The 26,986-nt window shown below is 48.5% G+C and overlaps 3 protein-coding genes across 3 annotated transcripts in view; 1 reads left to right on the top strand and 2 right to left on the bottom strand.

Annotated features, from left to right (window-relative positions):
- Window positions 1–26,986, top strand: part of LOC147645967 (maestro heat-like repeat-containing protein family member 7) — a 262,646-nt gene that overhangs the window by 154,212 nt on the left and 81,448 nt on the right. The window lies entirely within an intron of this gene.
- Window positions 1–26,986, bottom strand: part of LOC147645970 (maestro heat-like repeat-containing protein family member 7) — a 277,303-nt gene that overhangs the window by 198,558 nt on the left and 51,759 nt on the right. The gene's annotated exons all lie outside the window — the stretch shown is intronic.
- Window positions 13,332–19,310, bottom strand: LOC147645972 (maestro heat-like repeat-containing protein family member 7). The gene is made up of 16 exons (XM_086874044.1): window positions 18,665–19,310; window positions 18,410–18,565; window positions 18,076–18,140; window positions 17,817–17,966; window positions 17,479–17,627; window positions 17,027–17,174; window positions 16,590–16,777; window positions 16,368–16,505; window positions 15,975–16,089; window positions 15,665–15,802; window positions 15,275–15,451; window positions 14,983–15,138; window positions 14,723–14,824; window positions 14,397–14,499; window positions 14,060–14,116; window positions 13,332–13,769 (listed from the first exon to the last, which is right to left on the bottom strand). The coding sequence occupies exons 1-16, from the start codon at window positions 18,786–18,788 to the stop codon at window positions 13,570–13,572; spliced, it is 2,166 nt and encodes a 721-aa protein (XP_086730170.1). The 5' UTR covers window positions 18,789–19,310; the 3' UTR covers window positions 13,332–13,569.

Below are 26,986 nucleotides of genomic sequence, written 5' to 3'. Positions count from 1 at the left end.
GTCATGCTGGGGCAAATGAAACACAGCATCATTAATTGGTCAAAAGGGGGAATTACCCAGCAGTGCTGGCAGCTGGGGGAAATGAGGCTGAGCAGCAAACTCTTTGCTCTCTCCAAACACCTGAGGAAGGCAAGGTGCTGATCTCTTCTCCCCGGTATCCAGTGATAAGACAGATGGGAATGGTTCCAAACTGAGCTAGATGAGGTTTAGCAAGCATTTTTATCAATAGACATGGGTCAAACACTTCCTAACAGGCTTCCTAAAGAGATGATTGATGGTTCCAAGCCTGTCTGTTTGAGAGGTACTTGGACAATGAGCTGAATAACATTCTTAACATTTTGCTCAGCCCTGAATTGATTCAAGCAGCTGAAGGAGGCCATGGGACTGCTGGAGACCATGGATAGGATCAGAGGGCTGGAATACCTCTCCTACGATGACAAGCTGAGAGAGTTTGGTTTGTTCAGCCTGGAGAACAGAAGGCTCTGGGGCAACCTTAAAGCACCTTAAAGGGGGGCTCCAAGAAAGCTGGAGAGACTTTTAAAGGACATGTAGTGATAGGATAAGGGGAAATGGCTTGAAACCAAAAGAAAGTACATTTAGATGAAATGTTAGAAATTCTTTAGGGTGAGGCTGGTGAGGCACTGGAACAGGTTACCCAGAGAAGCCGTGGGTGCTCCGTGCCTGAAAGTGTTCAAGAGCAGGCTGGACAAGGCTTGGAGTAACCTGCTCTAGAGGAAGGTGTCCCTGCCCGTGGCAGCGTGATTGGAACTAGATGATCTTCAAAGTCCCTTCCAACCCAAGCCATTCTATGATTCTGTCATTCTATGACTGGTGTAGGACTCTTCCAACTGAAATAGTTTTTTCCACTTTTTTTTGTTGTGTGACCTTCATGACTCACTGCTCAGCTCACTGAGGCAATCTGCCTTCCCAACAGGAACAGAAATGGAAAGCCCCATGAAACACTCATCTTAGATGATTTCACACAGCTCAGTCGCCTGGGAAAATACGGCTAAGCAGCTTTTCCAGTCCGTGCACAGTTCTTCATTGACATAATGCATGAATTTGAAGCAGGGCCATCACCTCAGGGTTACTGTAAACTTCCAGACATGGGTGTCACAAGAAACATCAGACTCATATTTGTATTCCAAGTCCATCAGTCTAAGAAAACAGATCTCCTTGCAGAACCACTCTATATCTCAAATATTGAGCTGCCTGCCTTTGCAGGAATAGCTCAAATTGTTCCTGTGTGAAGAAATGCCCTCATACGTAACTTAAATATATACTTTTACAGGAACTTGATCTCAAAGTATGGCTGAGTGGAGCACTTGGTGCTTAAAATGGCAGCAAACTTGTGTTAGTGCTATTCACAGATAGATCCATCCCGAGCAATTCCTTTGATCCTTAACTCTTTCACACTCCCATCCTTGTCATCTCCCTGCTTAGCTGCCTACAGACACTCCATCTTAAAATTCAAATAGTTATGTTATTGGAGACACCTTTAATTTTCTGACACCTCTACTTCTCTGACACCTCTCCATATTTTTCTTTACTGTTTGCCACAGACCCTGGAGCACTGTCCCATTCCTGCCCCTCCCTCCTCTCCTCCCCCCAATCCCAGACGAAAAATCCTATTTTAAGAAAAATCCTATTAAGAAAAAATCCTATTTTTTCTTACCTTCTATCCTCTTGTCTTTTTCCACCTCCATATATGCATCTAGAGACATACACACTATTTTTGTTTGGCTGTGGAAAGTTTGTCTTTTCAGTTCCTTACAAAGTATTTGAAAAGGTAGCATTTTTTTGCATTTAATTAAAGGCCATAAAATATCCCAAATGATGCCTTAGAGAAAAAGGCAGCAAACACTGTTGAAAGTCCTGGCTTGTGGTCACTGATGGAAATCCAGCCCCTTAGCCCAAGTGGAAGGGGCATAGCCCATGTATTTGGAATGACAGTTCTGTGTTCTCTTGGTTAGATTGTGCTCCTGTTATGGAATAAACGGATGAAGTCCTCCAAGAAAGATGAAGCTGTGGTTGGTTGTTTGGGCTTTTAAAAATGATGATTTTTAAATGACACATTGTGGCATCTCCCTATGGCCACAGACTTGCAGCCAGAAGTTACACAGAAAAAAAGGACTGTAGTCTGTCTGCTTTCAAATGTCACACCTGCACTGTGTGAAGAACTCCTGGTGACATTGAGGCCATTTAATTTTGGACCATCTATTCCTGTTATATGGCAGAGACTAATAACTTTGAACAGTAGCACAGGTCCCGGCAGGTGCCTTGTTTTCCTTGGGCAGCCTTGGCGAGGGGCAGGAGCTTGTGGGCACAGGTGGCTGGTGTGCTTTGTGTGCCTTGTGTGCCTGGCCTGGTGTGGGTTTTGTGCTTTGTGTGGCCTGTGTGCTGCTGGCTGTGGCTCCGAGTCCGCTGTGGCCATAGGCAGCCCTGGTGGCCGGGCTGTGTGCTCTGCGTGTCTGGGCTGTGTTGGTGAGGCTGCGGGGCACGGCAGGAAGGTGAGCGCTCCTGAGAGGGGAAGCAGCGCCTACGGCCAGAGCGCCCTGAGAGCGCCCGATCCCGCCTGATCTCGGAAGCTCAGCAGGGTCATGTAAATCATGTAGGACTTTTCTCCTAACATGAGTATCCTGGGGATTTCTCAGAGCTGTTTTAAAGGAAAATACAGGACAATGTCCTGGATTCCTTCTTTATGTTCCTAGAAAACCTTCTGCTAAGCTGCTTGCCTGTGTCTTCACTATCTAGCCTGAGACTTGGGTGACTAATCCTATTAATTAAGGCAGCATTATGATTAATAGCTCCTTGGATCAGTCAAAGGTAGATAACATGTTGGAGTCTGAGTGTGTCCCCTTGTTTTTAATACTTACTTCTAGGATTCAAAGAAACACTGAATTTCATATAATACGAAATTCATGAGCATGTTTTCATGGTGATACATGAAAACAAATGTTAAAGTTAGATAGGAAAAGTGTGAGTGTGTAGATTAGAAAGTTTTCTAAATCACTGGGCAAAAAAGTAGTTTAGAGAACAAGAGACAAGATGGAGGATTTAGGGTTTTTCTCTTGTCCTCCTTCTTTCTTCTTCATGTTCTTCTCCTAGGGGTTTTTGGGTAGTAGGAGGTGATTGGATAGAAAATACCGTAGTGCAGCACACAGGTGTTGGGTCATTGGGTCACTAAGAAAAATAACTCCCTGCAAAAGCTTACTAAATCTCCACCATTTCCCACTAAATCCAAGAAAAATCCCTCAAAATGCTTCAAGTCTCCTCCAAATCCCACAAAAATCCCACAAAATTCCAGAAACATTCCACAAAATCTCCTCAATATCCCACAAAATTCTGGAAAAGCCTCAAAAAATTCCAGAAAAATGCCACAACATTCCCTATAACTTCTCAAAATTCTACCAAATTCCAGCAACATCCACAACATATCCAAAAATGTCCACAAAATTTCACAAAATCCCACAAAATTCCAGGAAAATCTGATGAAATTGTTAGCGTTCAGGAACACACATCATCACAGAATGATTATATGAAGGTGCTTTATTGAAGAGCTCTGGGTGTCAGGGGTACACAGACCCAAATCTGACCCATCTTGCTTTTGAGCTGAACATGTTTTATACTCTATCGTTATACAACTTAGATATTAATTATTAAACTTACATTGATCTATTGTATGCATTGTTTTTACCCAAGCATGGATTTCTCGTGTTCCCCTCTCAACCCCTAACATTGTTCCTCATGTTCTTTAAACAATAATTATATCTAATCACATCTAACAATTCTATCATTTATCATATATTGATTACACAGGTGCAGATTCACATGATCTTTAGCAAGCACAAGGCCTAACATTTCCCAGGGCCTACTCATCTTGAGCTTTCCAAGCCTAATTTTCTTTCTGAGTCCCCAAATTTTCTATGATTTTAGAACCTTTTACTATCATTCCCCCCTTTGAAAGCATTTTCACTTCACTATAAGTGCAAATGTTTGCACTTGACACAGTCCTTTGTTTCTGAGTTTACACTCGATGTTCTTCGAATCCTTGATTGATGTAAACGTTGTCCTGGATGCTGTCAGGAACTGGAGAACCAGAAGATGGTGGGGGTGGATCTTGTGTCAGTGCCTTTATTATTTTCTGGTTCCAGGATGTTTTCTTCTTTATTTCTCCCTTGAAGATGCTGTAAACTAAGCAAATTGCTAAGAATACAATTAGTAAGATGATCACACTCTCAATGATAGATTTAATCCATGAACTCACATTCCACCCTAACCCTTTGAAGATTTTGCCTAACCAACTTGTAGTCAAATCCTTTTGCTCTTCCTGTGCTTTGTGCTCTATTTGTTGCAACTGATTGATGTCATGTTCTACATCTGCAGTCACATTTGGGATGTGGACACAGCAATGATCAATCCATCCATTTAAAAACCCACACACTCCATGCTCTTTCAGGAGTAATAAATTGTAATTGTACATTTAGTTCTTTAAATCTTTCCCAGCTCACTCTTGCCAATTTCTCTACCTGACCTGTAGGTTTGTAAAACATTTCTTTATTCTGATAGTTTGCTCTAGGACCGAGCAAAGACTCTAGGGCCCAGCCAAATTTCACTCTACAAGAGGGTTCTTGCCAAGTGTCATCCTGATTCTGTTCCTATCCTAATCTTCCCTAGCTATGCCTGTGTCTAGCCACTGAGTTGTTTTTAAGCAAATTTCACATTTTGACATTACTGATTTTACCATTGTTAGCATCTGTACCGAGATTAATTTTTGTTTCATCCATTTTACCAATGCCTCTGCACCCCAATGGCATTTGTTATGTTTCATTTATAGAACTTCTCTCATTATCAAGGGGGTAAACACTATTTGTCTTTGTGCAGTTACATACCACTCTTCTGAATTCTTTTGTGCATTTAGAAAATGTCCCAATTTCTCATCTCCTATTGAATATTTCGGTTTTGGAGGCAAATTAAATTGAGATACATTAACTTTTAAAGATATCAATGCCATTGTTCTTTGCCCTTTTCAAGCAATCTGTCAAGCTGTCCAGTCTGCTTTCCGATTTTCTTCACAAATTTTGGAGTTTCCTGATTGGTGTCCTTTGCAGTGCATAATTGCTACCTGTTCAGGTTTTGTATTGCTTTTATCAATTGCAGGACTGCATCTTGATGTTTAATGTGTGTACCTTGAGCAGACAGCAGTCTTCTTTCTTTCCACAGCACTCTGTGGACATGCACTACTCCAAAGCATACTCTGAGCCAGTCCAGATGTTTCCCCTTTTCCCTTTACTCAATTCTAGTGCTCTGCTTAAGGCAACCAGTTCTGCCCTCTGGGCAGATGCATTTGCTGATAATGCTTTTGCCTCCACTATTGCACTGACTGTTGTTACCGCATATCCAGCGTATCTGGTCCCGTTCTCCACCAAGCTGCTTCCATCTGTGAATAGCTCTCACTCTGCTTGCTCCAGTGGGATGTCTTTCAGGTCTTCTCTTGCCAAATAGGTGTCCTCTATTACTTCTACACAGTCATGCTCTAATGGGCCTTCTTCAGTTGTGGTACCCAGGAACAGAGCTGCATTCAAGAGGTCAGTTGTCTTTAGTGTGACATCATCCTGCTCAGTCAGGATTACCTGGAATTTCATCATCCTGCTTGGAGATAGCCAATGGCCCCTCTTTTGTTCTAAAACAGTGCTCACCATGTGTGGCACAGAGACATCTATGTGTCTACCCATGGTGAGTTTCCTGGCTTCTTGTGGCAGCATCACGCTGGCTGCAACTGCCCGCAGGCATGAAGGCCATCCAGCACTCCCCTTGTCAAGCTGTTTGGAAAAGCAGCCTACCGGCCTTTCCCAGCTTCCCAAACCTTGGCTCAGCACTCCCAGTGCTAGGTGTAGCCTTTCATGCACAAACAGCTGGAAATCTTTGGACAAATCTGGCAATCCGAACGCCGGAGCAGTTGTCAATGCCTCCTTCAGTTTGAGGAAGGCCTCCTTCTGTGCTCTGCCCCAGGTAAACGGCTGCGTCTTCTGGGCCTCATCCAGGGCTTTTGCAATTAGTCCATAGTCCATGATCCACAGGCAGCACCACCCTGTCATCCCAAGGAAGACTCGCAGCTCATGCACGTTCTGGGGTTCTGGAATAGCACAAATAGCTTGAATACAATTAGTACCCAGCTTACATTGCCCTGGTGAGATTTCACATCCCAGGGAAATCACACTCTGCCAGGCAATTTGTGCCTTTTCTTTAGACTCCTTATATCCTCCCATTCCCAGCTGATTTCAAATTTCAATTGGTACCTTTATGCAGGTTGTTTTCTCTTCTGTAGCTATCAGTACACCATCAACATACTGTAACAGCAGGTATTGTTTTCTCACTACTTGCCCGTTCTCGGTCCAAATCTCCAGCTCCTTCCCCAGATGGCTTCCAAATAGGGTTGGACAGTTCTTGTGTCCTTGTGGGAGTCGTGTCCAAGTGAGCTGAGTTTTCCTTCTATTTTCTGGATTTTCCCACTCAAAGACAAACAGTTACCTACTTTTTTTGTCAAGGGGTATGCAGAAAAAGGCATCTTTTAAATCAAGTACAGTAAACCATTTCTATTTCTCTTTTATAGATGTTAACAATGTGCAAGGATTAGCTCCCACTGGGTAAATATCTTTAGTTATTCCATTTATTACTCTCAAATCCTGCACTAGTCTTTATTGGTCAACACAGAAATTTGGGCTCCAGTGTTAACTACAAAAGTAAAAAGTGGATGTATAGGACCCACTGTTATTGAGAAACCGCTCAGACTATTCAGCCTAGTCTTCACAGAAGTATGGAGAACACCGTTTATTTCTATCTTTAGCACACTTTTATAGGGTTTTACAGGGTTCCCGGGCTAAGCAAGTTACTCTTGGTTAATCCACACAGGTTTACATTTTTTCTCTTATACGCAAGGATGTTGTTTTGCTTCATTCTCTCTGCTTCAGGAAAGTTTCAAGGACATGAGCCTTTAATATCACGACTTATACCAAAGGCTGGTTTGTGCAGACAGGCCTTTACTAAAATAGCATGCCCACCTTCTCTTCAAATATTCTCTACACACTATTGCTGTAATCAGTATGTCTCCAGTTTTGTTATTTCTCGTGAGCATTTGAAATAAAAGCAACCTCTGCCTCTCTGCTCACCCAGGAGAGGCAGAGTTCCCAGTTTCCCTGATTCTGAGGCTCTTTGGGCTCCACTCCCAGAAGCTGAGAAGGAGATGGCTTTGGCTCACAGCCCAGAGCCCGTGGAGCTGTGCTGGGTTATCCAATGGGGCATTCCATACAATGAACTTGGGACAGTGCCAATTAGAAACAACTTCACTCAACTTTGAAGTGAGAAGCCATCTATTACCTTGCTGGGGACCCCCTTCTTTATCTCCAGTGACCACCAATACTGGCAGTGAGAGATTTCTTTTCTCTTGTCTCGGTTTTCCTTAAGAGAACCAATGCATCTAACACCTTTGCTTTCTCTGATTATTCTTCTGCCATTTTTACAGGTCCATCATTTCTACTGGAATGAATTAGCTCTTTTGGAGGGTAAATTTGATTCAGGAGAGGGGTTTCCCCCTCTTCTGTTTCTTTTAGCGAGTCAGCATTTTTGAATTTTCATCCTGGAGGGCTGCTCGCAACAGATTGATCTTACTCTTTTCTTCATTGAATTGTTTTTGCAAAATTTCAACTAGGTTTTGGAGGGAGTCTATTCTAGTTCTTTCCTTACTTCTTTGCTTAAAGCCAGTTTTTGGAGCTGCTGTAAAACAAGCTCCCAAAACTGAGCAGAGTATAGTTTGATTTTTGACCAGTTTAAATTTTCTTTCATCTTGTAAAGAACACACTCTATCAATCACATTTTCCAAATTAAACCAGTAACTAAGGGCCCACTTTTCCCCTCTTGGAGAAGGTCTGGCATTGTGTTTTGCTAACAGAGCATAAAATGCAGCTTTAACTTCTGCACTGCCCTTTTCAGTCATTTTTACAAAGGGAAAACCACTACAGGTCATGGGGTAGCTTTACTTTTAAGACAGCTTGGAGGGAGAGGAAGTTGAAGCTGCTGGTGGCTGATGGGAGTTTTTCTTCTTGACTAATTATCAGTAATTTCCAAGAATTGATAGCTGATCTGACTATTAAAAAGTGAATTCAACTTGTAAACACCCCCTTAAGAAGTACAGACAGAATTCTCTTGCTCTCTTTGTTTTCCGGCTTCTGAGGAGGTAGCGGGCTCTGTCTCGGCCTCCTCCCCCCCTCTCCAGGCCGACAAGGCCTCGGGGTGGAGGAGGGAGGGGGAAGAGAAGCAGCGCTCGTCAGCCAAGCTTGGTTTTCAGTTTTTGCTGCTAGACTGAAACTTAACACCATGAACTCTTGCAGTTTTCCTAAAGCTTTTAATTTCTTTATTACTTGGATAAACATACAGATTACTCCTTTTCTCAGAAAGACAGAGAGAGAGAGACAATCAACATAGAGAAGACATCATAGAACCACCAAAAACAGTGAAGAAAAGAGTTAAGTTTAAATAAGAAGGAGAGAATAAGGAGATGCTTTACAGCTGAAATATCTTTCTGTTAAAGCTATGGAGATGGACAATAATAATATAAAAAGACTCCTTTAATTCATGATAAGAGTATTAGGAGGAATGAGATATTCAAAGTGTAACTTTTGAGCAGAAGAGAGAGAGAGTACTTGTGATACTGTGAGTTGCTGGAGTTGAGTTGAGTGAAGATTTTGAAGCTTTGGGGGGCAAAGAGAAAACTGTTTTCCAGGAAGGCTCACAGAGACAAATAAAGAAGACTTCTGCCTTTGAATAACTTATCCTTAAAAATAAAATTCCTAAACTCTGTGACCCATACACACCTCGGAGATGTGAAATGGGAGGAGAAGATCTAATGACAGATTTCCGGGCAGCTGGCATTAGAGAAATAGAAAACTATGATGAAAAATAGTTTTCTCGTGAGAAACTCCGTAAGCTAACAGAAAGATATTTCTGGTTCTCTACAAAGACTGATGAAAAGACTGTAGCAAGAATTAAGACTGTTTTTAACCACCAAAGTCCTAAAGTTATTTGTCTCTATGTTGTCATGTGTACAGAGAAATAGTTAAGATGTGGAAGATAAGGGGGTTTTCTGAAAGTTTATTCTGGTATTCTTATTCTTGTAGTTTGTTAATAAACTGTCTTTATTCCTTTTAAGTTTTTAGCCAGTTTTGCTCTTGTTCTAATCCATATCTCACAACAAGAAATAAGTAATTTTTTTAGTTACTGGTTTAAAACCACGACAGAGGTATAAACTTCAATTACACACACACACACACACACACACACACACACACACACAGACACACACACACTGCTTTTTGCTTCCCTGTATGGGTAAAAAGACCAAATCTGCTCGGGAGGCACTCTTTCAGTTTAAAATTCTGATTGTCTCTTTGCTACACCAAACACTCAAAATTCACACACACAACAACAACAAAAACATTCCCGCCCTTTTGCACTAAGAGATCATTTGTGAAATTCTGCAGACAGAGCCCTCAAGTGAGTGTGGGGTGCTTTTCACCTCGGCGTGTGCAGTTTGTGGGAAATTCGAGTTGCCCCCCTTGCTTTCTAGACACCGCTCACTCTCTTGGGAGTGTCGGGCTGGGTGCGGCTGGAGCAAAACATCTTTCCCCTAATACAGACTGCACAACAAACCTGCAGCCCCTTCTGTCTGTCAGAAATCCTGTCCGTGACTCCAGTTTAAATGTCACGATTCGCTAACGCCAGTGGGAGTTGCGAGAAGTTTGTTTGATCTCAGAGTGCAAAAAGAACACAAAGGGATTTCAGTTGAAATCACAACAGCAATAATGTACATTTATTTTAGTGATAACAAGGGTTATGTGATAGAGGAGAGGGAGAGAGAGAGAGAGAGAGAGAGGAGAAAGAAAACAAAGTAAAGAAAGAGAGAGGTTATAGCTACCAACAGATGAGACAGTGTCACAGGGGTCTTTTTCCATGGGGAGATCTCACCAAAATTAATTTAGCCTTATGTAATTCTTCCCCAAAGTGACCTTGTTTCCAATGTGCTAAGAAGCACCCCAAAGGAGAAGTACCTGCTATGAGAGCATTGCTGCCCAAAACCCCTTGAAGCTTCTCCATGTCACAACTACAATACACCACAAATGCCGAACCTGCGACGCTTTCGCAGTCGTCTGACGGACGGCGCCCAGGCAATCCCAACAGGAATTCCTTTAGCCCAACCAAGCGCAGCTTTTGCTGCGTCTTATTGGCAGGCACCCAAACCAAAGTGAAAGCACCTTACCTCTTCTCCTGGGGACGCTGTGAGCAGCGCAGACGGTCGCGGCCGATGGGCTCCCCGAGAATCCCTCGGTGCCGGCTGGAGCAGGATCGGGTCGCGAGCTCGCTCAGCAGCACTCACAAGGTCCCATCTGGGTCACCAAAATATTAGAGTTCAGGAACACACATCATCACACAATGATTATATGCAGGTGCTTCATTGAAGAGCTCTGGGTGTCAGGGGTACACAGACCCAAATCTGACCCATCTTGCTTTTGAGCTGAACATGTTTTATACTCTATCATTATACAACTTACATATTAATTATTAAACTTACATTGTTCTATTGTATGCATTGTTTTTACCCAAGCATGGATTTCTCGTGTTCTGCCCTCAACCCCCTAACATTGTTCCTCATGTTCTTTAAACAATAATTATATCTAATCACATCTAACAATTCTATCATTTATCATATATTGATTACACAGGTGCAGTTTCACATGATCTTTAGCAAGCACAAGGCCTAACATTTCCAGGACCAACTTTTCCCGGGCTTGCCAAGCCTAACTTTCTTCCTGAGTTCCCGAATTTCCTAAGATTTTAAAACGCTTTACAATCAACTCCAGACAAAAATAGTCCTGCCTGAACAGTCACAGAGTTACATCAATTTTTAACTTATATAAATTTTTCCAGAGCCTGCTGGCTGTGTTCAAGGTTTTCTCCCTATTTCCTCCCTAGTGCACATTCTCCAGAAACTCTGCTTTTACATCCTTTTGCATTGATTAAAGTTACCTGCAATGACCAGTCAATCCAAACCATGGGAAAACTTGAACTTAAATGTGTACCTAGGCAAAATATTTACTTCCCACATCTGAAGCCATGAGCTGCCAAGTACTGTCCCCACTGTCATACCCTGTCCCCTGGAGGTGTGCTGATGCCATTTCAAAGGGGTTGCCAATGAAAACAAGTTTGAATATTTTGGTAGTTTCCACATTGGCATTAAAATCCTTGACTAGAAAAATCACAAGTCAAGATTTCTAGGATTCTTCCATACTGTCATTCTCACCCTGGATTTTAGAGTGTCTGAACAGTCAGACAAGGTTTTAGTTTCAGACACTACAGACAAAGTCCCTGCTGTTCGGCGATCCCATTCCATCAGCATATAGTCCTGATGATTCCTTTAGGCAGGAGCAGCAAAGGCAAGAATGAGCCAAACAAGCTGTTCCTGTGTTCTCATGTCCTGCACAGCAGTAACTGGGAGTTCAAGAATGGATTCAGGAGACAATGGGTGCACAGGGAGCCACCAAGACTTTGGGATGCTGAAATGGACCAGCCTGGTGCCTGTGCCCGGGCTGCACCGTGCTGAGCTCCAACTGGACAATCTAACAATGGTTGAATGGACACACCATGGGCCACTGGAGACTCCTACTCCTAGTTCTGTGAGCTACACTATTCACCTGTCATTCACCAGATGATGTTTTCATCTTTGCTTGAAATCCAGGAGAGGAAAAGGTCAACATGGAAAAGTGTTCTCCCAATTCTAGTGACACCTGTGCCTGCACACCACCTGTGCCCATGGCAGTGTGCTTGGAGACTGGATGATGTTGATGCTAATTTGCAACACCAAGTGCTCTTGGATTCTGGGATTGCCCAAGTGGAGAGCAAAACTGAGCCGTGTAAGTCCCTGCTTTTTTTCAGCACATGCTGCTTCTTCCTTTGTTCCAAGCAAGTCCAGGATTTGGTTTCATGTGTCTTTAAGGTGCCTGGACAGAAGAGAGGGAGGGCAGCTGCAGCATAGGGCTCCTGCCCCATCAGACCCTCTCTCTCTCTCTCTCTCTCTCTCTCTCTCTCTCTCTCTCTCACTCAGGATGGTGCCAGTGCCGCTGCCTTGGGGCACCTGAGTGTGGAAGGCGAGCTCGCCCTCAAGCACGGCCATCCAAGTCAGTCACGGGCACAGGCTGCAGCTGAAGCTGGCAAGCGTTGCTGTGAGGCTGCAAGTGAAGAGAAAGCCATTGTGGCCAACTCTGCTGAAGCCTTTTGCCAAAGCAAAGGCAATTGTGCCCACAGCCTCCCCCTGTTTGGCACCCGGCTGCTGCGGACGCCTCAGTGCGCAGGTGCCGACGTTGGGGCTGCTGCTGTTCCTGGGCACACTCTGCTGCTGTTTCTGCGGGCTCCAGAGCTGCTTGGGCAGCAGCCACTGGGCAGCCCTGCTGGAGGAGACATCGCCACCCTCCCCATGGTGGCAGCAGCTCTGTGGGCCCCGAGCTCTGTGTCAGGGGGGCCTCGGTCACAGCAGCATGGCCTGGGCAGCCGCGAGGGCCCGGGCTGGCCGCCAGCCCTGCCTCTGCCCACTGCCCCTTCCTGGAGGCACCCAGTGGCCGTGGCCTGGCAGCACCCCCTGCCCTCCATGTCCCCAGCCAGTCCAGCCTGGGCACCTCGGGCTGTCCCCACCCTCCCGCTGGGGTGGTGTCCCAGCCTCCAGGCCTTCTGCTGCAGGCCTGGGGGACATTTTGGGGCAGCACCGGAGCAGCCGGGTGTCAGGGACCAGGCGCCTGCCCAGGGACTGCTTATGGCCCTCTGACACCCAATTCCTCAGGGCTTCCCACCACCCCGGCTCCTCCAGGGCCTTCTGTCCCCTTGGAACCTCCTGCCACCCACTCCCTCACACATCCCCCTCGTGCCTTCCCACTGCCTTGTCCCGTCTGGGCCTCCGCAGCCCCTCATCCCTTCACGGCCTCCCAGCACCCCGTGCCCTCAGGGGCTCCCCCAGCCTGGCCCGGCAGCAGCGCCGCAGCCCCACAGGAGCTCCAGCAGCTCCTCAGCCATCACGGCACCAACACACGGGCAGCAGGACACAGATGGCGCTTCCTGCCTGCCACAGGGCTTGTGGCTTCAGCACAACCACCAAAGGCCAAGGGGCTTCTGGCCATTTCCCCTGCACCACTGCATGCCCTGGCAGGTTGCTGAACACAAGAACCCTTTTCCCTCTCTTCCCCTATGCCCCGCACACCCTGGGCAGCAAAAGAAAGGTCTTGGGACTCTTGTGGTTTATAACATATCCTATATTATTTACATACTAGATGGAAACGAAACAAAGAACAATCTCTATCAAACAAAAACTAACAGATGGCCCATGTGGCCCCAGAAGACAGAGCCTCTCAGCCCTAACATATCCTACATTATTTACATAGTAAAAAGAAGAGAAAAAAGGAAAAGAACAACCCTTATGAAAAAAAAAATCCTGGCTGGCCCATGTGGCCCCAGAAGACAGAGCCTCTCAGGTCAGCTCTGAGTACACCTCCAGCAGCGCAGCCAGCCCAGGCCCGACAGACGAGGCCGTGTCCTCCATGCCCTGAGGATTTGGTCATGCATCCTCTGGAGAATGGAGTAACGGGCACTCTGGATGGCCCGGAGGACATACAGCGTTTCAAGTGCCAGATCTGACACGGCACCGCTTCTGTCCTCTGTCAGGCGTTCGAGGGCTGCAAGAGAGACGAACAGAGCCACGGTCAGACCCCAGAGCTGTGGGGGCCCATCGAGAGCCCCCTGCCAGGGCCATGCCAGCCGGCTCTTGCCTTGGCCAGGAGGGAGCAGGGACCAAGGGGGTCAGCCCGAAGCTGCTGGCCACAAATGCCCCACGTGGCCCTGAAATCTCACTGTGCTCTGCCCACGCCGTCCCTCATCGGCACAGGGAGCAGACCCCTCCACAGCCTGGCCAGGGCTTGCAGCTGCCCCCGACAGCCACCACTGTCAGCCCGCTGTCCTGGCTCACCTCTGCACAACACCTGGAGCTCTGCGTGCTGCCCCCTTAGCTGCTCCCCGGCCATCCCTGAGAACACAGAGCCTGTCAGGGTCCCAGCAGCACAGCTCCCTGCCAGCGGCGCTGCCAGCCCTGCGGCCACACGGCCTCCTGCCCCGGCAGGGCTCAGCCCGGGCCCTTACCGCATCCTAACCCAGCCCAAGGGCACGGCTGCCAGAGGCCGGCAGCAGCAGCCCCGAGGGCAGCCGGGGCTCCAGGGCGCCGGGCCCGGGTTCCGCTGCCGGGGCAGCAGCCGGGGCTGGGGCCGAGCTGCGGCGGGGCGGGGAGGGAGCCCGGGCTCGGGACTCACCGATGACCCTGATGGCCGCCGCTCGCAGGGTCTCCTGTGGGTCCTGCAGGTACTGCAGGGCCCGGCGCAGGTGCTGGGCCAAGGGGATCCTGTGGTCTGCCAGCTGGAGAGAGCGGCAGGAGGGAAGGGTTGGCGCGGGCTCTGTCCCTCGGCCGGGCGCTGCTGCCTGCGGCCAGCCCCGGCCTCCCGTGCCCGGCCAGCCCTGAGAAGCCGTGCGGCCCCCGGGTGCAGCAGTGGGCAGGGGCACAGCTGCCAGCCCCACACACTGAGCACCGGGGCCAGGGGGCTTCTCTAGCCTTTGGCTGGCACTTGCAGCCCGCCCTTACCACGAGCTTGGCAAACTTCCACAGCTTCTCCTTCCTCACAGCTTTTTCCAGGTCTGGCCTCTTCAGAAAGCCAGCCGCGCGAAGGAGCGTTGTCCGAGAGGCCTGGGGAGCAGCAGAGAGCCGCAAATGGCCCCACAAGGCAGGGCACAGGAGTGTCCCAGTGCCAAGGGCTGGAGGAGGCTGCAGCCTGCAAGCCTGCGTCAGGGCAGGAGGCAGCTGAGCCCCCTGCCAAGGCGCAGCAGCAGCCCAGGAGTCCTCACCTCTGCCACATGCCGATTCTCATCTTGGCAGTGGAAAAAGAGTGGGAGCAGGCTCTGGTACACTCGTTCCTTCAGGGGCTTTCTTCCTTCTTCTTCTGCCGACGACATCATTCTTCGAAGGAGAGACATGGAGAGCAGCTGCACCTGGCTATCAGGCTGTATGAAAGGAAGGAAGGAAAAATGACCTCATCATTGGCTTCTTGTGGCCCACATTGGCGCAGGCCTGCAAATGCACAGGGCACAAAGTGTCCGGGCAGCAGGCAGTGGCCGTGGCTGGGGCACAGAGCCTTACATTGTCCAGGAGTTTCAGGAGCGGCTCAGCCAGCTGCAGGGCCCTGCGCCAGGATATTGGGGTTTCTTCATCCAGGAAAATATAGCTCAGGAGAGCAATGCTCATCCTGGCCACGTCACTGTCCAAGTCCCACAGGAGGTGCACTAGTCTTCCTGTCAGGCTCTGAATTCTTTCGGCCTGTGCAGAACACAAGGGTGTGAAAGCCCGGGCAGCTGCCGCAGGGCCCAGAGGCCAAAGGGCTGTCCCAAAGCACTCGGGCAGCTGAAGCAGGAGGCAGGAGAGCTGCGAGGAGCTGCCTCAGCGCCCAAGGCAAAGGCCAGCCAAGGCCAAGGGACAGCATTGCCCAGCCTCATGCTGCCCACACGGCTTCAGCTGCTGCCCCCTTCTCACCATGGAGGGACGGTCCTTTAGCAGGAGGAGAGCCCTGAGAACCTGGTGATGCATCTCTGTGGAGTTGTACCACAGGTACTTATACAAGATCTCCATTAGGCTGTCACCACAGTCACTCAAGTCCAGGCAATCTAGGAGCTGAAAGGCACAGGGCAGTGAGAGGGGAGCTGGCCGGCAGGAGCCTGGAAGTGCGCAGGGCTGGGCCCAGGCAGCAGCACAGGGCGCGGGTGCCGTCCCAGGCAGCTGTGGCTATGCCAGGGGACAGGGCTGGCAGGGAGCTGAGCGAGGTAGTGCTGGCCATCAGGCTCACCTCCACAAGGAATGCCATGGCAGAGACATCCCAGTGTGGCAACGGTTTGCTGAGCACCTCAAGCAGGTAGCTTAAGATGCTTTTGCACAAGTGGGCGGATGCACGGCGCATTACCCTGGAAGGCAGAAAATGGCAGAAAGAGTCTCAGCAAGGGTGCAAAAAACCTCTCCCAGGACTGACTGACACAGTTGTCCTATTGCCCCAGCACCCTGTGAGGGTATTTGGGCCCTTCAGATGTGGCTGCTCCTGGGCACCCTCCTCTCACAGCCTTTTGCAGTCTCCTTGGCCATCCCTCGGTGACGAGGTCCTCAGGCCCATGGCCACGGGGACTGTGGGGGGCATCCCGGGCAGGGGGCACAAACGTCAGAGGCAGTGGGGAGAAGGGGGGCTCACCTGGCCAGCAGACCCACGGCATAGTGGTGGGTGCCAGCACAGAGCAGCGTGTCCCAGCCACGCTTGCGTTCCATTGCCACCACCACATGCTCCAAGTGGAGACTGGAGAGCAGGGCCTTCAGGGTCTGCACTGCAAACCTGTGTGCACAGCAAAGCCCAGGTGACGCTGGGAGCGCTGGCTCTGAGGCTGGGGAAGTGGCAGGGACAGGAGGAGTGGCATACCTGTTGGGGCTGGTGGAGAGGCCGTGTTGCTCCTGGCATTCCTTCCAGAAGGTATGGACGTCCTCTGTCATATACAAAGTACTGAAGTACGTTTGGAAGAGGAGATGCACAAAGAGGCGGGGGAAGTAGACTGTGAGGATCTGTGGGCAACAGGGCCCCTGGAGGATCTTCCACATCACCAGAGTTGCCTGCAGAGGACAAAGCAGCCCGAGACAGCGCTCAGTGCCGGGGCGTCCGTGTGGCAGGGCCTGAGCGTGGCAGGGAGAGGCCGGGGCAGACACAGGGGGAGCAGCGGGCCTGGTGGCCCTGAAGCTGCCCCTAGGCCAGGTTTGTGGCCAGTGCCTGAAGCAGGGAGATGCAGTGGGGGAAGGAGGCAACAGAGTTGCTGGAGAGGCGGCCGGCCTTGCGGTGAGCAAAGGCCAGCTCCAGAAACTCACAGTCAGGGAAAAGACAGCCGTCTTGTCCCCATCAGAGGTGCCCAGGTTTTTCTGCGGCCAGCTCCCCACCACATTGATGAGGAGCGGTGTCACTTCCTCTGAAATCCAGGGCGAGAGCAAGATGGTCGTCCACATGGCCATAGCAGCTCTGCGGGGTCAGACACAGCACCGTGGGCTGGGCAGCAGCGGGGAGCTGAGCTGGCCGCCAGCTCTGCCTGTGCCCAGTGGCCCTGAGCGGCAGCAGCAGCCAGGCAGCCCAGCCCTGTGGGGACAGGCCCCTGAGGGGCAGGCTGGCAGCACGGCAGCAGGCTCGGGGGCCGACTTTGTAGCAGGGCTGGCAAAGGGAGCAGCCAGAGGGCCCTGCAAATCTGTGTTGCTCACAGCCCTGGGCCGGGCTGTACAGGGTGATGGGCTGGGGAGCCCTGAGGCCTCGGGGCAGCTGGGCCCCATACCTGTCACACGTTGGGGCCACCCGCAGGAGAGTGATGGCCACATCATCGGGCTCTGCCTCGGCCACTTGCATCAGGGCCCAGTCCATCCTGTGCTCAGCAGCCTCATTGGCCATGAGCCACTGGTGGATGTACCTCACCACACCGGGCACCTGGAGAAGGCACAGGGAGACTTGGAATGCCAGCAGAGGGAGTCAGCAATGTGCCCAGCTTCTTCCTCAGACAAGTGCTTCTCTTCCAGCACGCTGCCATGGCCTCAAAAGCTCCAAGTGAGCAGCAGGCGTGGCTTGGGAAAGCCAAGCAATTGCTGGAGGATCAAAGGCTGGCCACAGGCTGCTTACTTGCTCTGGATTGAAAAGAGCCGTCTCTACAAGCAGATCCAGCTGGGCAGCGCTGCTCTGTTCTACCAAGACCTCTGAGGATGTCTTGACCTCAGTGTCCGTAGGTCTGGTGTCTTCCTTGCCAATTCTCTTGATGTATTGGTAAAGAAACTGTAGGAGAAGGGCAGGAAGGCAGGGAAGTTGCATGGAGTGCTCCAAGTGCGGTGCTGGGCTGAGCAGTGCCAGCAGGCCCAGCGCAGGTGGGGATGGCTGCAGGTACCTGCGCTGCTCTGCGGAAGCGGCCACGGGCGGTGTCCTGCTCTTGTGTGCCGTCCATGGCTGCATCTGGCAAAGAGCAGCCAGAGCTGAGGGGCTGCAGGAGAGGCCGGAGAGCACAGCCCAGCCCTGCGTTCCCCAGGCAGTGACAGTCCTGGGATGCCCCAGGGGATGCAGCACGGCCACTGCTGCGGGGGCAGCCCCAGCCCCTTTTTTGTGCTGTCCATGGGTGTGTCTCCACAGGACAGTGTGGGATGGGATGAGATGGGATGCAATGGGATGGGATGGGGCCAAGATGGCCGCAGGCACCAGCCCTGTGGCCCAGCTCTGCCACTCACCCTCCTCCAGCGGCTGCAACTGCTGCACCTCTTCGGTCTCTGGTGCTGGGGCAGCTCCAGGACCTTCTTCCTCGACCTCCTCTTCCTCCTTGTCCACCCAGGCCAGTTTGGGCACTCTTGGGGGTCGCTGCTCCAAATCTTCCAGACTCTCCAATCCTTTCCATAGGAACAGCACCAGGGGATGGCATGGCATGTAATGGGATGGGGCCAAGCTGGCAACAGGCACTAGCCCTAAGGCTGAGCTCTGCAACTCACCCTCCTGTGGTGCCTGGAACTCCTGCACCTCTTCAGACTCCTGTGCCAGGACAGCTCCAGAGCCTTCTTCTTCCTGCTCCTCAAGCCAGGCCAACTTGGGCACTCTTGGGGGTCGCTGCTCCATGGCAGTGACTGGATTTATGGCTGCTTGCAGGAGAGATGGCTCGGAAAAACTCAGAGTCAGCAAGTCCTGCAGTCGTGCCTGGAAGGCACCTGCAAGACTCAAGTCCTGGCAAGATTGCAAGACAGCGAGTCCTGCACTTGGGTGTTGAGGGCCCCTGCCACAAGGACAGGAGGCTCCTCGACAGGGATTGTGGTCTGGTCTCAAGGGCAGAGACTGCAGGGATGGGCGACACGTCGGAAAAGCTCCGGGTCACCAAGTCCCACGGTCTGCCCTCAAGAGAACCTTAAGAAGGAAGGCTCAGCAAGGCCACAGGTCAGCAAGACCTGTGGTCTGGCCTCGAGGTCACCTGTAGTAATAGTGCTTCAGAAAAGCTCCAGGTCCGACACAAAGGAGTGCGCTGTGCGGGGGCTCCTCACAGCACCGCTCTGGCGCGTCCTGACCCGTCGCGTGCACCGAGCACTGTGGCGTGGCCCTGTCACCGCCAGCTCCTATGGCAGCACGTGTCACAAAGGGCCCTTTGACGTCTGCTCCCGTTGCCACCATCCCACGGTGACCGTGCTGCAGCGTGTCACAAAGGGCCCTTGCACACCCTGCCCTCCGCCCTGGGGCCGCCCCCATCCCCCCACCAAGTGGCCCAGCTTGGAAGGAATCCCTTGCCCAAAGTGTCTAAGACAGCCTGACGGGATCTTTAGGAACAGCTTGTTAGAAATGAAATGGAGGCAAATTTATCAATAAGAATTTTATTGAAAACTTTGTAAAATTTACTAATGGAAATGTCTCAGTGTTGAGAGACAGGTGTCTGCTAGGGAGGGCAGGAGCCTCCCTTGGAATGAAAAATGTAGACCCCCTCCCTCCGAATTATGATAATCTTGAAATCAAGGGGCTCTCAGGCAGAGATCTGGGGATAGGAATAACAGTTTTTTACTAATATTTATAACCAGGCAAACAAACAACAATAACTACAGCGTTAGCAAGAAAACAGAGCCAGGGACCCCGTGACAGCTTTCTGGGCTGAGACGGGAAAGGATGGAGGAGAGGCTTTGTTTTACAAACCCCCTCGGGTTGGCAGTCAGTGCTGGTGCTCCTGCAGGGCTCTGAGGAACACTCAGCTGGAACAGCAGGGATGAGCTGAGATCCCGGGCCAGTGGCTGAGGTGGATCAGCAGCTCCGTGGCGGTGGCTGGCAGTGCCACACGTCCCGGCAGGACAGGGGGTGCGAGGCCACCAATGAAGAGGGAAGAAGGAGAAGAAGCAGCAGCTCCATCTGGGTGATGGCGAAATTCCCTTCTCCCCACCACAACAGCTCTGTACCCAAAGTGTTCTTCTCCGAAGCTGAAGAAGACACCAAACTGTCCCCACCCTCCCCTTTTCCTGCCCCCTTCCCCCCCTGGGCCCAGCCAAACTCTTTATCTTTCCTCAAGCACCCACCAGGTACCCGCAGTTAAGTTTTCCCTGCAAGTCATGAGTAAAAATTCCACAGGCAAGCCAGAACTAAATAGAAAATAAAGGACACCAAACCCCCAACACCTGTAAGTTGTATCTTGAGAGTCAGCCAGGATCTTTGTTTGCCAGAAAAACCTCTGAAGTTTAATCAAGGCATTAGTCATCAAAATTATTTTGAAAATTTAAAGATCAAAGTAGCCAAAATACTCAATGTAACTAATTGCTGGGTATGTTCTCAGCTCAGGTTGGGAGGAATGGGGTTCCCTCGGAGGGCTCACCCTGTGGGGTGGCCAAAACTCTGTCAATGGGCTCTGACTTGTAACGGATCCAGTTCAGGGACACTGACAGAAAACTGTGCTGTGGAACACAGGAATGCAATTATCAGTTTTACAGGATTGACTGAGATTTCCCTTCCGGAGAAACCAAGCCCTGTTCTAGTTGGAGGTCACAATGTGAAAGGATTTCTGTGCTTTACCATCACAAGCCTACTCATCCTTTTTCCTCACCCTCATTCACGTTAGGAACAATAATTCTGTTGTCCATGGAGCTGGCACCTTTTGAATTCCAGAATAATGTCCCCAAGGTCCTTTGCTGTTCAGCTTTACCGCACTGTCTGTGGCTAACAAGTCTTGCTGGGGTCCTTTCCCCTTCGGCTGGAGAGGTGCCGAGTCCCAGTCCCTGAGGGACAGCCAGGCTCCTGTCTGGAATTGGTGTGGAAGTCCCTCAGGGTCACATCAGCCTTCACATGGAGCCCCATGGATCTGAGCATTTTCCAAAGGGGCCGTTGGGGCAAACAGGGAGATTTGGTCTGGCAGGGTCTGTAAAACAATATCCCATCCCATCGACTTGTTCTGGCAGAGAACACTTGGCTGCAGGGACATATTCCCATTGTTCCTGCCCAGGTCTCAGGATTCCAACAGTGTTGTCTTTGCCCAGAGCTGTTCCTTCAGCTGGCTTGGGAGGGCCATTTGGCCTCTGGACCCACACTCTGGCTCCTTTATTAGGACTGCTGGGTCCAAACTCTTTTTATCCACAAATGGAGGCAATTTGAAGTTGTTATAAATGCAAAGGCAATTTCGGGTTATATAAAAGAGAAAATTTATTATCAAACAATAATAAATTCGAACAAAGAGAAAAAAAAAACCACAATAAAATAAGCAGCGCAGCGCTGGGTGGACAGGGTCTATACGCAAGGTATAGATGCTCCCAAATCCACGCCTGAGAGTCCTTTGGCCTGGGTTTTTATAGGAAGTTTGTGTCCCGAGGCCAAATTCCAAGCAGGCACCCTTAGCTAAGAGGTTCTTGATTGTTCGAAGAATAGATTTCCTGGCACTGGAGAATAGGGTCAATAGACGTTGGGCAGAGGCTCCTCATATGTAAAGAGGTCCAGGATGTCTTTTTGATATCATTTTGGTCCGGGCCATTAGGGTGGAGTGGTGGCACCCATCCTGGAGCCGATGGCTATCTCGGCTGGCTCCTCTTCCTTTGTCTAGTTTCTCCATTTCTCCAGCACAGGTGGTCAGGGCGGAGATGCTCGGGCTCGGCGATATCTCGTCCGGGCCCGTTCCTTTGTTTGTTCGATGGCCCGTGTCCTGCCCATTCTTTCGGCGCTGATGTGCCTGCTTGCAATTGTTATCTGGGTGCTTGGCTGCAATCTGTTGCTTTGGAAGAGAAATCCTGCCTCGACCTGGAGGAGGATTTCTCATTCCATATTTTCATCATTTACAATTACATATACTTTATTTAAACCTTTTCTTTCGAATTTTTATTCATCCAATTCTTTATTACAGTCCCCCACCTAATAATTTGACCACATTAAAAATTCGTATTATTTTATTCAATCTTACAGAGGGATGAGTGTGAGATTAACCACATTCACTTTTCTCCCAGTCTGATATTTTGCTTTTAGGATTTAACTCGTCTTCATCTCTGGAGAAACAGAATACTTGGTCAAATTGTAAACATACCCGGTCAACTTCACTTTTTAACAAATCTAAAATTATTGGTTCATTATTGAAGGAAGCTTTTGTTTCATGTTTTAAATTTCTATCTTCTTAATACATTTTTCCACTTATAGTACACGTTTTCAAGTTCGCTTTATTGTAACATAGGATTGATTTTGTAATATGCTACAAAGGTGGATTGTCTTTTTCTTCTGATCTAGATGGTTTTATTACATTGACTATAAATTGAAATCGGAGGAATCCCTCCCACTTCTCTCTTGTACCTGAAGTGGGTAGTTTTGATCTTTTGTCTTTCAGGAGTTTGAAACTGCCCGTCTTTAAAACTTGCCTTTGAGCAGTAACACCAGACCTCCCCCTTTAATTTACAGATCTTATACTGAGTGCCGTTGGAAAAACACATCCCCTTCTGCAGTTCTGGAGGACAGTCAATCTTTCGTCCGGTTTCTGTGGCAGTCTGACACTGCTCACACTTCCCCAGGGGACTCTCCCCCTGGAGGTACCTCGGGACTCGTTCCCTCGGCCAAGCACACGGCTAGGTTCAGGACTATCAGGATTCTCCACCATTGCATCCCTCTGCCTTGCCCTTCGCCCGTATAGGAACATACGGCGGGGATTGCCATCTTCTCGGCAGCAGGGACTGTCTTCAGGGGCCCTGGTAGTCTTTAAGGCGTGTCTTCTTTTGAAAGTAGCCCACCGAGACGATTTAGTTGGGTCTGTCTTACACAGTACTTTAAACTTTAATTGTTTTTCGGCTCTCGATTTCTAAAGCTTTGGCTTTGGAATCTAACTGGCCTCTTAACTTCTTTTGGAACAATAGGAACCACTCAGGAGAGTTTAGTTCTAAGGACCCCGCCCGGGTGGCAAGTGTTAAGAAACGGCTAGTCTCCTCTTGTTCTTTTTCTAGACACTTTGTGCACAATCCTTTAGGTTTGTACTCTCTTAAACAGTGGGCTACCCAAATCTGTTTACAATAAGCACACTCGAAGTGGATAAATGGAAAATAATTACAATCAGGATTAATACAACTTATCTGGTCGTCACTTGTCATTTGTGATGACGCCGGAGTTTGATTTTCAGCTCTCTCGGAGGTGTGGTGACTTTCCCCTCGGAGGAGTTGTAATCCGTTACTTTTTTCACTCGAGATGAGTGTGTCTAGCTCTTTTCTGCAGTCCGGACAGCTGTGTCTGTGGTCAGGAGGACGAGAAACGGTCCTTCCTAGTGAGGGTTGAGGGGGAGCTCTTTCTAAGCTTTGATCAGGACTTTATCCCCAGGCTGCATTTGGTGTATGGCAAATCCTAGTGTTGTGCTTTGGGGAATTAATCTTTTCTGCAGATTGGTTAACAAAGTCGCTCGTTTTGCCTCTTTGTCTGCCAGGTTGTTACCTCAGGTGTGGAACTGCCATCCTGTTTGGTGTCTTTTTACATGGACAACTGATATTTCTTTTGGTTCTCTGACAGCTTGTAGAATTTGTCGAATGATTTCCTTATGGATTAACTCTTTTCTTTTCGTATTTATCAGACTTCTTTTTCTCAAATTTTCTTAAAAGTATGTACTACTTTAAAAGCATACCGCGAATTTGTATAGATGATCCCCCTCTTTCCTTTCAACCCCTGGAGGGCTCTCAAGAGAGCATAAAGCTCGCAAGCTTGTGCAGACCAGCTTGCTTTCAGGGGGCCTGATTTCACAATGCTTCCTGATATGCCATTCACTATAGCATATCTTGACTTTTTTTTTCTCTCAACAACTTTCGAGGATCCATCTATAAACTACTTTTCTCTTCTTTCTAACTCTTGATTTTCTAAATCTGGTCTAACTTTAGTTTGCAATTTTACAGTTCTAATGCAATTGTGTAATAGTTTCTCTGTTGGTTCTCTAAACAGGAACTGTACAGGATTCTGCGCAGTAGTGGTTCTTAATTCTAAACCAGGCGAGCTGATTAAGATGGCTTTATATTTCAGAAGCCTCAAATCAGTCAACCACTTTTCCGCTTTTTGTTGTAAGATATTTCTTACATCATGTAGACTATCAAGGGAGCTCCGAAAGTTACTCTTTTTTTTTTTTTTTTTTTTCTTTTTCTTACTAATAAAGCTACTGTCACAATTGCTTGCAAACAAGTAGGCCAACCCCAACTAACCGGGTTTAAAAATTTTGAGAGAAACCTTATGGGCTTCTTTTTCTGCCCACTCTTGGGTCAGAACTCCTTGTGCTGCTTGTCTATTCACATCTACGAATAATTGAAATTCTTATTGGTATCTGGTAAAGTTAGTACGGGGGCAGTTATGAGTGCATCCTTTAATTTCTGAAAATTAAATTCATTTTGCTCAGTCTATTTCAACTTATCAGTGTTTAACTTTTCATACAGAAATTTTACTTTTTTACTAAATCTTTCAATTCATTGTCTGCAATATCCCAGGAGCCTTAAAAATTGTCTTATCTGTCTTTTTTGTTTTTGGGGCAGGGAGTGCAAGAATCCCTGCTACTCTCTCAGGGTCTAATTTCTTTTTCCCTTGAGATATCCAATGACCAAGGTATTTTACTTCGGGCTCTGTGAATTGCAATTTGGATTTAGATACTTTTAACCCCTTCTGTCTCAAGAAATTCAGTAAAGAAATTGTGTTTTTCTTCACCTTTTCTTCCGTCGTTCCGGCAATTAACAAGTCATCTACATATTGTAACAATTTTGTCTCCTCCTCTGGAATGAATTGGGTGAGTAGTTGTTCCAGAGCTTGTCCGAACAGATTTGGGGATTCTACAAACCCCTGTGGGAGGACCGTCCACCTCAGCTGTTGCTTTCGGTTTGTGTCCGGGTCCTCCCACTGAAAGGCGAAGAAATTTCTACTCTTTTCATCTAGAGGGCAAGTCTAAAAGCATCTTTTAAATCGATTACACTATACCATACATCTTTAGGTGAGAGCCTGTTCAGTAAAGTGTAAGGACTGGCCACCACCAGGAATCTGGTTCGGGTTCTAACATTTACAGCTCTGAGGTCCTGAACCAATCGTAAACTGCTATCTGTTTTTCTTACAGCCAGGATGAGGGTGTTATGCTGAGACATACAGGGTTTCAGGGTACCCCTTTAAGGAGGTCGGCAATTACTTGTTTTAATCCCCTTCTCCCTTCCATCGGGATGGGGTATTGCTTGATCCTTATAGGGTCTTCAGGGTCCTCGATTTCTATTTTAATAGGCTTGATATCTAATTTCTCTATTTCTCCTTTTGAGTGCCACACTCTAGGGTTAATTTCTTCTTCGTCTTTGGGAGTCAGTTTGAATATTTTTACTACTAATTCAGAGTTTTTAACAACGATATTAATTCTTAATGCAACAATCATATCTCTTCTTAATGAATTATAATCTGCTTTTTCTACAAGCAATAAATTTCTTAAACAAATTTTATTTTCCGATTCTATTTCTACATTCTCTATTACAGATACTTTGAAAGGATCCCCCTTGATTCTAATTACAAAAACTTTTTCCTTGCTTGTCACACACCCCTCTGGCAATTTCTGCAGAGTACCTCTCTCTGTTCTAGTGTCCACTAAAAAGCTTACTTCCTGCCATTGGGGACTCACTTTTAATTTTATCAAGGGCTCCTTGGATGTTCTTGTCTCCAAATTGAAGAGCCTCTGACAGCCCTAATCTTCTTAAAAAATCTTTTCATTTTTTTTTTTTTTATTCTTTGCCTGCAATCCTGCTGAATGTGTCTTACTTTCTTACAGTAGTAACATTCGGGGACCTCTCTCCGTGGGGTAGGGGCTGCCTTGTGAGTGCTTTTCTGTTTTCTAGGTAGTGTTTTAAACTTACCTTGTGTTTGTTCTTGGTTTTGGACTTCTTTGACCGCAGCTACCAAAACCTTAGCTTACAGTCTCTGTTTTTCATCCTCCCTTCTCATATATACTTTTTGAGCTTCCCTCAGAAGCTCTTGGAGGCTTTTATCTTGTTACCTGTCAATATTTTCTAATTTCCTCCTAATGTTTTCCCAGGATTTGGCAACAAATTGTGTTTTTAGTAAGACTTCCCCCATGGGAGAGTTCGGGTCAGTTCCAGAGTAGATCTGAAAACTTCGCCACAACCTCTCTACCCATTCCGTGGGCGATTCCTCCTTCCCTTGGCATTCCCCGAACACTTTACTAATGTTTTGACCTCGGGGAACTGCCTCTCTTATTCCCTGAACAATCATGTTTCTTAAATCCACCATGCTCTGCCTGCCCTCCTCCCTGGGCATTCCAGCTCGGGCTCACGCTAGGCCATTTCTGGTCACCTGGTGTCCCCTGTGGACTGCGTCGGTCCCAGTCTCTGATACCGGCTTGTTTAATCATTTCTCTTTCCTCTTGATTAAACAGGCGATCTCAGGATGGTCATAAGATCATCGTATGTGTAAATACTACTTCCTAAAAAGTTATCCAGCTTTTCAGCCACACCAAAGGATCGTCTAACAATCGCCCCATCTCCTTTTTAAACGCTAGCACATCCCCGGAGTTAAGAGGAACATTCACAAATCCAATCACTCCCGGGGCTGTCGGTACTTCCCTGAGAGGGAACGACCGGTGCTCATTCTCACTACTCTCTCCCCCCTCCTCGCCCATCATTTTTGCTTTCAAACGAGTTCTACTTGCAGGAGGGGAACTGAGGTTTGTGGGGGTTTTCTCTTTTGTTGATTGTGGGAACTCCCCTGCCACCCGGTTACCGGTAGGGACCCCTTCAGTTAAGTGTGAGGGTCCCGGCTGTGGCGGCCGGACCGGCAAGGACGGATAGAGCTGTCCCCAGCCTTGTGCCGGAGAAACCTCTGAGGAG

This window comes from Cyanistes caeruleus, unplaced genomic scaffold (assembly GCF_971803275.1).
Source record: "Cyanistes caeruleus unplaced genomic scaffold, bCyaCae1.hap1.1 HAP1_SCAFFOLD_140, whole genome shotgun sequence".
NCBI lineage: Eukaryota > Metazoa > Chordata > Aves > Passeriformes > Paridae > Cyanistes > Cyanistes caeruleus.
The sequence above is the reverse complement of the archived record's forward strand: the minus strand, read 5'-3'. Positions and strand labels throughout refer to the sequence as shown.